The following is a 12,008-nucleotide window of genomic DNA, read 5'->3' on the forward strand; positions in this document are numbered from 1 at the left end:
GAAGGCGCCAGAGGAGGCGTCGGAGGCGGAGGCGGCGCGGCAGGCGGCGGCGCGGCGGGCGGCGCGCTCGGTGGCAGAGGCGGCATCGGAGGCGGCGGAAGCAGCCGGGCAGCAGCCGCCCGACCGTTCGCGGTTGCGAGAGGTTGACTTGGCGTCCGGCCGTTGGAAGGACGAGCTCGGCACGCGGAGATCGCCCCGAGATCGCCCCGAGATCGCCCCGAGATCGGCCCGAGATGGCGCGTGAGGAGGAGGACGGGGCGAAGGCCGATGGGGCGGGCGAGAGAGACGACCCCTCCTGCCTAGCCTCTGCATATGGGACGTGCCGACACATGCACATGCACATGCACATGCACATGCACATGCACATGCACATGCACATGTCGTGGAGACATGCGCAACATGTCTTGCCGCCCGCCCCACCGCGTGTGCGTCGCGAAGCGGCCCACGCAATCAGACACTCCACCGATCGCGCGCCGCGTCCAAGCAGCCCCGAGCGGTGGCAGTGATTGCTCGGCCAGATCCACACGCGCGCGAACGCCCAGGCCCTTCCTTCCCCGGTCGGTCTCACCGGCGGCCTCTGCCTCCCCCCCTCTCGTTTGGGACAGGCGTGGAGACGGACGAGTACGACGCACCGAACGCCTAGAAGCGGAAGACGTGTCCGTGTCCTCCAGCCGCCGCTCGAGAGGACACGGACTCCGCTGCAGTCGGCCGTATTCATCTGCATGCACTGTATTCGTAGCCCCTCGTCTTCACGCGGCCCTCTAGCCTACTCTGCACACTACCGCTCTCCCGCCCCGAGGCTGGCGTGCCCCACCATGTAGGCTGCCCATATCTCCCCATATCTCCCCATATCTCCCGCCCCGAGGCTGGCGTGCCCACCATGTAGGCCGACAACCGTCCTCGCTTCCTCACACCGGCGGGGGAGGCTAGATGCGACAGTGCAGACCCATATCTCCCCATATCTCCCCATATCTCCGGCGGGGGAGGCTAGATGCGACAGTGCAGACCCATATCTCCCCATATCTCCCCCTATCTCCCCATATCTCCGGCGGGGGAGGCTAGATGCGACAGTGCAGACCCATATCTCCCCATATCTCCCCATATCTCCGGCGGGGGAGGCTAGATGCGACAGTGCGCACACCTCCCAACACGCCTTCTCGAGAGACGTCGGCCCCACGTGCTCCTCCACCCTCTCCGCGCACCTCCTGGCCGCACCTGTTGCCGCAGCTCACGCGGACGCGGCTGCAGTCACGCTTTCCTTCTCTCCCTATATCTGCCCCTATCTCCCCCTATCTTGCAGTCACGCTGTGTGCACGCGCTGCTCCTGCGAGTAGCCAGCGACGGCCTCGGCCTACCCCTCCTCCCGGCGAATCTCGGCGAATCTCGGCGAATCTCGGCGAATCTCGGCGAATCTCGGCTTACCCTGCTCCGCAGGTGCGGGAGGCGGAGCGGAGGCAGGTTGGCGCGGCGCGGCGCGAGGTCGTGGCCGGCCGGCTGCAGCTGCAGCCGGTACGTGAGCGCCAGATCGTGGACACACCTCGGCTGTAAGCCCCTCTTTGGGCCGTGGGGTACGCATCGATGGTACGCATCGAGGTCGACTCTCTCGACCCCTCGGCCGCATCCTCGCCCACGCCTGGTCTCTCCCCAGCGGGCGGGGCTCCGCACAGGCGCCGCTTCGCTGACGCTCCTCCTCCCCCCCCCCCCCCCCCCTCTCCCCCCCCCTCCTCCCTTCCTCGCCCTTCTCCTGTCGCCTTTTTGACTTTCCCATCGCGGCAGGCCGCCCCTGCCGGCCCGCCGCGCCGAGGGAGTGTTGCCAGCACCTCCCCCCACCCCCTCAGGCTTCGCGTGCCGCGTCGTCTCGGAGGAGGGAGTGCCGCACCAGCTCACCATCAGGAACATATGTAGCCGAGACATGGCCGAGACACAGCCGGATGGGAGGACGGACTGCCGCACCCACCACCACCAGGGCCGCCGCCGCCGCATCCGCCCGCCCCTCCTGCCAGAGTCCGACTCCCGAGTCGGACCCGCGGCGCCGCGTGCCACGCAGGCCGCTCTTCGGCCCCATCGCCCCCGCCGCCTGCAAGGTTCGCCTCCCGCGCTCCCGCTCGCAGCTGGTGCTGCGCCTCGGCAAGGCTGAGGGAGGGGGCGAGGGCGCGTGGCCGACGCTGCGCGCCGCGGCGCGGGGGTAGGCGAGGACACACTCAGTGCATGCGCATGTAAGGCTCGTGCGCTGAGGCATCATTATCCTTCGTGGCAGCGCTGACGGTGCGAGCTCGGTGCAACAGCAACGAGCTTACTCTAAGCGCGCGATACCCACGGCCCACGCGCAGAGTCGCAGACAAAATAAATGCAGAGATTTGTGCCTTTGTGCCCCCGACAAAACACATCGTCCGGGCCCATAGCCATACAATGTTACAAAGGCGCGCAAAAAACCAACGCGTCTAGAGAGCTGAGAGAAAAAAGACAACGAGCAACATCCACATGCCACATCGTGGCACATCGTGGAAGGACGTTTTCGGCGGTGCGGAGCGCGTGGAGGTGTACAAGGTCTCTGCTCGCGCGTCACCTCGAGTCCCTTCCCACTGCTTGATCCAACCCTTCGCCCTCTGATGTCCAGTGTGCAGCACATGTCTCTTTTGGTGTGTGTGCTGTGTGGGCCCTCCTTGTCTCTGCAATAGACCGTGTGAGGTAACACCTACCTACCTACCTACCTACCTACCTACCCATAGGGAGACGTCCTCTTGGGTGACCGGCGGGCTGCCTGGACGGAGCTGGAGCGCCTTGCCACCTCGTCAATGCCGTACACGAGCGGCGTGGGCGGCATGTTGGGCGTGAACTCGACGCGCACCGACTTGTTGGTCGCCTCGGTGAGCAGCCTGAAGAAGACGTCGGTCACAAAGGTGCCGTGCAGGTCGACCCGCAGGGAGCATACGGACGGTGTGGCGGACTACAGCACAGGTTTTGGGGCGTCGGCGCTTGTGTGCGGTCAGATCTCGTTGCGCCGCTGTTGTTCTTGAGTTGCCGCCGCGCGCGGTGCCGGTGGGCCGCGGTGGGCCTTTTGTATTTCTTTCGAGCCGACGACAACCGATGCGAGGCGATTACAGTTGCCAAGCGTACGCATGTACGAAAAGAGCTACGTAAAGTAGTAAGTACCGGGGTGTGGGGTGGTGTGGGGTGGTGTACCGTAACGGTAAGGTCACGCGACGGGGTTCGGGTTCCTAGCCGTGCAGGGCTAGATCTCCCCCCTTCCGCCGTAGGACTGCCCCGCGCAAGCGCGGCGAAGCGGCGAGAGGCTTCCGGCGGTCAGGCGCCGCGGCGGACAAATATGGATGATGATGCGCCGCATCGCTGGGCTATCCTCACGCCACCTTCTCCAGCATGCACGTGAAACGCTGCGGCGCTGTCAGCGTCATGCTGCGGGTGTGTGCGTGACCGTCGACGAGCACTGTGCCTGCCATCGTTTTGCCAGACATCAATCCGGCGACTTGGTATGAAGCGGTCTTGGCGCTGATGTCGATGCTAGTCAGCGTGTACTGGTATGAATCTCCGTTGCTGTTATTCCGTGTCATCGAGCTGAAGTCCGGTGAGATTTGCAGTGTGGACGTGATAATGGGCACAGGGCAGCACCCGCATAAAATCGGCTTGATCGTTCCGCTTTCCATCAGCGAGCCTCTCTCGTGCCGTTCTTCAATGTGGACGGAAACCGGGCCGATCTTGACACTGCCCTGCCACACGCCTGGCTCGTCCATGATAGCCTTGAGATTGTCGTCGCACGGCACAAGTGCAGCGGTGGGCACGGGCGTGGCCAGCACGACCGGCAGCTCCTCCATTGCGACCGGCAGCTCCATTGAGTGAGGCTCCACGGTTTTCTTTTGGGAAATCGATTTTTTAAGGTGGCAGTCCGGGTTTTGCCAGTCGGGTGTCGTCTCGCAAGATGGCATCACGCTCGCACCTGCCGACCGCCGCCACGGCGGCGAGACGCCTTATCCGCCACCGCGGCGCCGGCCACAGGCCAGCGCTAGGCAGCTGCCGGCCACACTGGGCCGGATTTGCCGGTAACCGTCGCCGCACACTCCTACGTCCACGCCGCTGTGACGTCTGGCGACGAGGCGCCGGCCGCCAAGCTTCATCGCCAACGTGGTCGCTCGCTGGTCCTCTCGGCTCGGCCACGCGTCGGCCCAGCTCACACGAGCTCCAGACAGCCACCAGTCGCCACGCGCAAAGCGTACGGGTCGCCGGCTCCCTGTTGTGCTCTCACGCTGGCCGGCGTAAAACTGTACTGGCAGTTGTCATGCCGTACCCGTCGCGTTTCGAAAGGGAGCCCTCAATCGACGCGTCTACACGCACCGTGCCACCGCTCTCCACAACTGCTACCGTGGACATCAAGCTCCTCGACTCGATCTGCGGCTACGACGGCGCTCTAGCTGCTGGCTCTCGCGGGTGTCTGGCGACCCGCTCAGGCTTGCGAAACGGCCGGCCGCGGCGACGTGTTTCGAGCTCGCTGGCCTTCTCCGCGCGGCTGGGCCCGCCCCTAGTCGGGGCCGACCCGCCCAGTCACTGGGCAGCGCGTGCGCCGGCGTTCTGGACGACGGTGTGCCGATGCATCCGGGAGGCTCCGCGGGGCTGCTCTAGCAGCCTCGGGAGGGTCGAAAATCGAAGCCGGAGCGGCGGACCACGGAAGCTCCACGGACGGTGAGGCGGGCTGTGGTTGGCCCCCCCTGACCGGGCGAGGGAGTGGCGCCCCGGGAGTGCCGCTCCGGCGACGTCTGTGGCCTCCACGGTACCGTGACCGCGGTGCTCGCTCTCGCGGCCGTCTCACGGCCCGCTCAAGACGAAAACCGGAGCGGACGGTGCGACGAACCGCGAGTGGGATGGTCTTCTCCGCGCGGCTGGGCCCGCCCCTAGTCGGGGCCGACCCGCCCAGTCACTGGGCAGCGCGTGCGCCGGCGTTCTGGACGACGGTGTGCTGGTGCATCCGGGAGGCTCCGCGGGGCTGCTCTAGCAGCCTCGGGAGGGTCGAAAATCGAAGCCGAAGCGGCGGACCACGGAAGCTCCACGGACGGTGAGGCGGGCTGTGTTGGCCCCCCCTGACCGGGTGAGGGAGTGGCGCCCCGGGAGTGCCGCTCCGGCGACGTCTGTGGCCTCCACGGTACCGTGACCGCGCCGGCCTCGCTCGGGAGGCAGGTCATGCAAAACGGGCCCTGAGTGTGACCGAAACGCGTACACCGGCACATTGTCGGCCGATGCGCGGCTCGCCGCCCACCCCACGCGGTCCCTAGGTGTTATATAGCATAAACACCGTCCGTGCAGGGCTCCTAGGCCATCACTGGGTCCACAGTGGACGGACACACAGCCTCAGCCGGCCCGGCGGGCTCCCGACCAGAGCCCGTCCGGAGGCCACAAACGGACACTCTACCGACCTTTACGCCCCTAGACAACCCACCCCGACTAGCACACGGTGTCGGCCCGACCGCCCTGCGGCCCCAGCTACCAGCTGGCGCCGCTCGTCCCGGCTGGAGGCGACTGGGGCGCCCAAAATCGCGGAGCCGGCGACGTCCTCCGGCCAGCAGCCGGATCGGGCGTCCGACCCGCCCCCTCGGCGACCCGAGATGGTCTCCCCGACCCCCGAGGCTTGGCGCACCGCGGGAGGGGGGCAGCCCAGCCACCCCGCACCGCCCAGGCCGCCCTCTCCGAGCCCAGGCGCGCCGTCGAGAGTGCCGACGCGATGTCGACGATTTTGGCCTGCGAGACGGAGGCGAGGAGCGGTGTGAGGGCGCCATGTGCCCGGGCGACGGGCTAAGGGGCCGCTACACGGGCCGCAGAGCTCACCAGCGCCGGCACGGTGGCGCTGGTAGCGATGGTGTTGCTTCGGCCGCCTTTGGCAGTACCTGACCGAGGGCTGACTCACGACGGCGACGGGGCTGCGAGCCGGGTGGCGGGGTGCGGGGAGGAAGGAGGGGACGCGCCGCGAGAGGGGGGGAGGGGTGCTCTCACGTCTGGCTGGCCCGCCCCGGCCCCCACGGGGTCGGGATGGTCGATGCTGCTGCTCTAGGCGGTCGTTCCGGGTCGCCAGACCGGTCCTGCGGCGGAGTCGGAGTGTGAGGGGCAGGGGCACGGCCGTGCGGCGGAGGGGACGCGCATCGCGCAGCTCGCAGCAGCCCGAGAGGGCCTGAGCCCGGCCAGGGAGTTACCCACCGCTCGGGCCAAAGAGACAGCGTCGCTGGAGGTGCGCCCCGCGGCCATTTTGTACGCCCGATGCACGCCTGACCCGGGAGGGGGAGGGGTGGTCAGAGAGACGCGGCGGGCCGGGGAGAGAGGGGACGCGCGCGCCTTCGAATACTCACTCGTGGCGCCGGCCGGCTCGCAGGGGCCGCCAGCGCCGCTACGGAGGCGCTGCCCGCCGGGAAGGTGCTCGGGAGGGGCGCTGGTCACTCCTTGGCGGCGCCTGCGGCCGGAGGGACGTGGGCTTCGGCGTGGCGAGCAGCGCGGGCGAGAGAGGGACGGCGCGCGGCTCCCAAACGAGCCGCACGGGCTTCGTCTGGGCCGCCGAGGCCACCTCCTTGGTCGCGGCGGCGGGCGTGAAGGCGAGGTGGGCCGAGGCAAGCGTTGAACGTGCCGCCTTGCGCCCCTGAGGAGGGACGCGTGCGTGGGGTGCCACGGGCGGGGGGGGAGAGGTGAGAGGAGAGCGGTGGTCACCCCCACGAGGGGTGCGCGGACGCCGCCTGCCCCCCCCAGCCCGCCACTGACGCCGTGGGAGCGGCACGATCGAGGGCGGTGGTCGGGCGGGCCGTCTGAGTCGCCCCGAGAGGGCTCAAGCGGTGCTCTGCCGGCCGGCGGACGCGCCCGAGAGTGGCCCGAGAGGGCTCAAATGACGGAGCCGCTCTCCGGCCGTCCCGGGCGCCTGTCAAGCGGGCCGATGGCCCAGCCGTCCTGTGCGTGACTGGCGCGAAGGGGGGAGAGCTCAGGAGGGCGACGGGGCAGGGAAGGGGGCGGTGATGCGGTGCGGCGGGGTCTACTCGGCGGCGTGTAGAGAGGAGGTGCCAAAAGGCGACTATAAAGAGGCCTCTACGGGTGGTATGGTGCGCCACGACGGCGGGAGAGCTCTCTCCCGCCGCCCCGCGGGCCTCCCCGAGGGGCCTTGCAGCCCACGCGCTCAGGCGCCGCTGTCGCGGGCAGAAACGCAGCCCGGAAGTGTCTCGGGCGCCATCTAGAGGGAGCCGAACCGGTCGGGTAAGGGAGGCAAGCGCGAGCGGGTGGAGGGCAGCCTCGACCCACCTACGGCGTTGTCGTGTTGGAGGGTGTGTGGGCGACCTTCCTTCGAATCAGAAGCGTCGCCGCGCGCCGCCATCGCCCGCCGTTAGATTCTCTGCCGGTGAGCGCGCGACGCAGGCACCTATCGTCAGAGGGGGGGAGGGTGAAGCGCGAGCGTTTCGTCGACCTAGGAGCCGCGGCAAGCGGCATGTAGCCCACTCATAGTCCCGACCCAGGCCTCGTAGCTTCAGATCGCGCGCGCCGGGTCGAGATAGCCGTCACGAGACCTAAACTCGAAAATAAAATGGTGAGTTCGCCGACTCGACAACGGTGCCTTTTATCAAACCATGCTGCGGGGTTACAAAAGCGCGTATGCATTTTTGCACTTTCCGCATCCATAGCGGCACAGCCACCTCTGGTCGGTGGTCGACGGCTGTCGCGGAGCCCGACAGCCGCGACAGCGGCGGCCGGGCCAAGGAGGCGGCCGAGAGGGTGCTGCTCGTCGAGCCAGCGGCTGCCGCTGGCGACGAGGGGGGTCCGGACCCGCGTTTGGGGGCGGGTGGTGCACCGGCTCGATGCCGGGCGAGCGCAGCGCCCTCCAGTCGGAGCGGCTCGGGCGAGCGAGGCGGTGGCGCTATGGGCGTTTAGAGGGGCGCCCATCGCTTCTCGCAACTCCGCAACGCTGACTTTGGGACATCGACGATACGCCCGCGAATATTTCTCAGATTTAGTTTGCATGACCTGGGCTCTTTCGGAGCCGTCGGCCTCCGAAACCGTCGCGTTGCTGCGCCTGGACGGCTTCGATGCTCGCCAAACCCGTCGGCACCGTTCATATACACATGAATTGTGAGTGAACGCGCATTTTTCTGGTATTTAACTGAAATGTGCCGAAATGTTAGTTTCGATCTAGTCCTCACCACAAAACAGAGGCCTCCTAGCACGGAGAAGCGACTAAGAGTCGCCGACGTGCGAGTTAAATGCCAGAAAAATGCGCCCGGAATCACAATTGATCCCGTCGACAAGGCACCCCAATCGCGGAGGTCTGGCGCGGGCGTGGAGGCGAGCATCGACGCCTCGACGGTTGCTCTTCAGAGGCCGAAAACAGGCGCCTGAAAAAGGAGAGAACGCGAGACTGATCACGCGCGCGGAAAAGCCCGAGGGGCGAATCTAAAGTGCCGAGGCGCTTGCTAATCACCCCAGCTAGGGCCACGGAGGCGCTCGCGGCAGGTCTCCGCGCGCGCGCTGGCCGGTGGCAGCTGATCTCGGGCGGCGGGCGGCGGGAATGGGCTCGGGCGGCACCTTTTGCCCTCAAAAGTCGTTCGAGAGTACCGGGTCGCGGCGGGAACGCGCCCATCCGCTCGATGGGTGTCAGGAGTCGATCGCCTGCGCCAGGAGCGAGCACGGGAGTCGTCGCCATGGGAGTCATAGCGGCGTGGCGCTCGGCTTCGAGAGAGCGACGTGGGCGCGGCGGCGCGGGCGGCCGGTGGGGCGCGTGAGGTCCGCACCTTCGCGACGGGCAGGCTCGATACGGCCGCTGGCCGGGGCGGCCGCTCGACCGGCCGCCGCGGTCGTTCCGGCGGCGGCGTCGGCGTCGGCGTCGCGAGCGAACTGGCTCGCATTCGACGAGCGACCCTCTTCACAGAACCCGGACTGCCACCTTAAACTTGGAGTCTCGGTGGGCAGCCGACCGTATTGAAAAGATCTCGGAGGTATTTTCAGAATTGCCATCAGGGTGGGACAAATTCAAACGCCCCGAGTTGCGTGCAGTGACAGGCGCCGTCTTCACAAGCATTCAAGAGCAGCTATTGGCCGGAGCGTCGGGCCTTGACGTAACTTTGCTGCACAAAGCACTCGTTGACTTGAGCGATAAAGAGGGCGATGACGGATCTCCCCCCATCCGCAGTCCTGCTTTTCAGAAGGCCACCCAAGCTGCAAGGGTGGCCCTTGCAGCTGCAGCCCCAACGCCTGCAGAGCCAGAGGGGTTCACAGCCAGCGCCGTCTTTGGGTCAAGCCATCACCTGGAGCGGGTGGTGTTGCAGGCAGCTGTACTACCTTGGCTACAACGTGAAGCCTGGCGGCTGATTTATGATCTTTTCTGCCTTGGATGCTTGCTGCTTCTCTTGGTGGCTGGGCGTGCAAGCCTCGTGAACAACAAGGGTGGAGTCATGGCGGTGCGCGCCTGCGCCTTGATTAGCTGTGCCCTCCTGCAGGCTTGGACCTCCTCGCTACTGACTTGGCACTCCCTCACCAACCATGTATCCCTCTCACTCTTGGAGCTGGCGGCGGTGCATGCCGCAAGCCGTCTGTCTGGGCTACAGTTGCACTTAGTCCAGGCGGCCTGGCAAGCTGTGCTGTTGCACTCTTCGCAGCACTCGGAGCTGCTCGGCATTGATTCCCTCATCATGAAATGTGGGATCTGTGGAAGCCAGATCATGGTCCTTATCCTAGCCCGCGACACTACTCACTGGGCGGTGCGGGTGCTTAGCAGCAGCAGTGTTCCTGCCCTACTGTCTGAATACGTTTTCCACGTATTCCAAATGACCTCCCAGAGGCCTGTATTCCACCCGTATTCCACCCGTATTCCACGTATTCCATGGAATACGCCGTATTCCAAGCTCCAAAAATGGACGTATTCCGTATAAAATTTTCTTCGCTCCGCGAATTCAGACAGTAGGGTTCCTGCCCACCTGCCCATAAATTGGCTTGAAGGGGCTTGAATTTAGCGTCGGTGCGGTACGACGTCTGCACGCGGCCGGCCGGGCGAGAGGCTTGACACGATCCGACCCTGCGACCCTGACGCTGCTGCTCTAGCTATCAGCCATGCACTGCTGACTGCTGCCACAATGTGCGACCTGTGCTGGCCCACTTGGCGGCCTTCCCGGTCAGTGGTGAGGCGCAGTTCAGAGCTGTCGATGGCGCGATGCCGCACTGGTCCCACATTGGTGACACGATACCACCAAGTTTGCCGGTCCAAGAGAGAGGCACCGGCGCTGTCCTGAGAAGGTGCGTGGTCCCTCTTGACTGCCCATGCGCGCGAGGCTGTGTAGGCATAGCCTCGAGAGTGCCAGCAGCCAATCCGAGGCAGTTTGTGACGCGCATTGCGCCAGAAGCGTGCACACGATGGAAGGACACCTTCCTACTGGCCGTACGATCAGGTCGTCACTGAATGCTTGATACTAAGGCCGCGAGCTATGCAGGTGATCAATTGTGCATCATGGCACGATCAGCAGCGCCGACAGGCTGTCGCAAGGCGTGATAGCATGGCCGCAAGTACGCCGAATTCCCAGGAAAACAAGTAAAAAATCGCAGAAAAAAAATGTGAAAATCGGCGCCTGCGGCGGGCCATGGGGCCCCATCTCCCCCCCGCATGCACACCCTCTGGGGCCCCCGCGCCGGCCCAGAGTGGCCTGACAGCAGCGCTGACAGCCCGACAGCAGCACGCGCAGACCGTACACAGTCAGACCCCCCCGTAGAGCCTCTTTCTTGTGCTCCATGAGGGTATAACAAAACTATTACATGCAAAGACATGCACATGTACAACATGTACATGTACATGTGCATGTGAGTGTAGTCCATGTAGTCATGGGATGGTCATGGGTCTCTCTCTCAACCCTCCCGCCCCCCACCTCTGCGGACCCCTCTAGCACCGGCGGCTGTGCTACTACAAATGAAGCTACCAGCTAGCCTTCTGGGGCCCTACAGTCATATGCCTACGGCGTCTGGGTGGGGGTGGCCGCCGCCGTCTGTGCCGCCGCCGCGGCCTGCGCCTGCGCCGCCATCTGCGCTCCCCAGGCGGCCGCCCCTGCCGGCGTGATCACGCCGTAGGAGGGGGGCAGCTGCGTACCCGCTGGTCTCCTCTTGATAGTGTCATAAGTGTGGCTGGTGTGTGTCAGAGCCTGACAGCACCCCGACAGCTAGGGCAGCCCGACAGCACCACCTGACAGCACCTGACAGTAACAGCCCAACGTCTGACAGCAGCAGCAGCCTGACAGCTCTGACAGCCCCGACAGCGTCTGACAGCAACACCCGACAGCTTCGACAGCACCCGACAGCTACAGAGCCCCTCGCCTGTCAGACACGCACCCGACAGCACCCGACAGCACTGACAGCACCTGACAGCTGGTCTGACAGAGGCACCTGACAGTGCCTGACAGCTGCCCGACAGCCCGACAGATCACCTGACAGCACCTGACAGCCTGACAGGCAGGGCTCAGGTACCAGGAAGGCGAATGCGATGGCGGCCTCTAGTGTGAGCTCTAGCTAGTGAGCTCATACGCACGCCGGCAGATCGCGACTATATACAGCTAGTTAGGAGCCGACCGACCCTCGCGTCCGGTGCTCACCGACGGCCGGGCGGGCCGCCCGCCCACGCGCCGCCTACGCGCAGCGCGTGCGCCGCAAACTCGCCCGCCGAGAGCGCCGGCCAGTCGCCATCGGCCGTCGCGAGAGGCCTGCCCGGCTGTCGCCGCGGGGCCCCCACGAACACCACGCGTCGGAGGCGGTGCCGCGCGAACTCGCGCGCAAAGTGCACGCCCCACGCCCGCCGCAGCGTCGTAGCGAAGTAGGACCGCGCCTCCCTCGCGCTACGCGCGCCGATCCGCCTCCAGTGCTGCTTGGATGCCGACTCCACCACACAGTCGAACAGCTGGTGCAGGTCGTCCGACGCCTCCGCGTGCACGGGCAGGTCGTGCGGGACGGGGCGATCGCGCTCCGGGTGCTTCTTGCGCAGCTGCAGGAGCACGGAGGCCGAGAGGTCG

General features: G+C 66.1%; 1 protein-coding gene across 1 annotated transcript in view; it reads left to right on the plus strand.

The window, feature by feature from the left end:
* EMIHUDRAFT_249387 (hypothetical protein) overlaps nt 1-2,189 on the plus strand; it is a gene marked incomplete at both ends in the record, with an annotated part of 3,689 nt that extends 1,500 nt beyond the window's left edge. Inside the window, one exon of the mRNA XM_005760188.1 lies at nt 2,112-2,189. Within this exon, the coding sequence (XP_005760245.1) occupies nt 2,112-2,189 (78 nt within the window). The remainder of the gene's footprint in view (nt 1-2,111) is intronic.
* Nucleotides 2,190-12,008: the final 9,819 nt, after the last annotated feature.

Source organism: Emiliania huxleyi (genome assembly GCF_000372725.1).
Source record: "Emiliania huxleyi CCMP1516 unplaced genomic scaffold EMIHUscaffold_773, whole genome shotgun sequence".
Classification (NCBI taxonomy): Eukaryota; Haptophyta; order Isochrysidales; family Noelaerhabdaceae; genus Emiliania; species Emiliania huxleyi.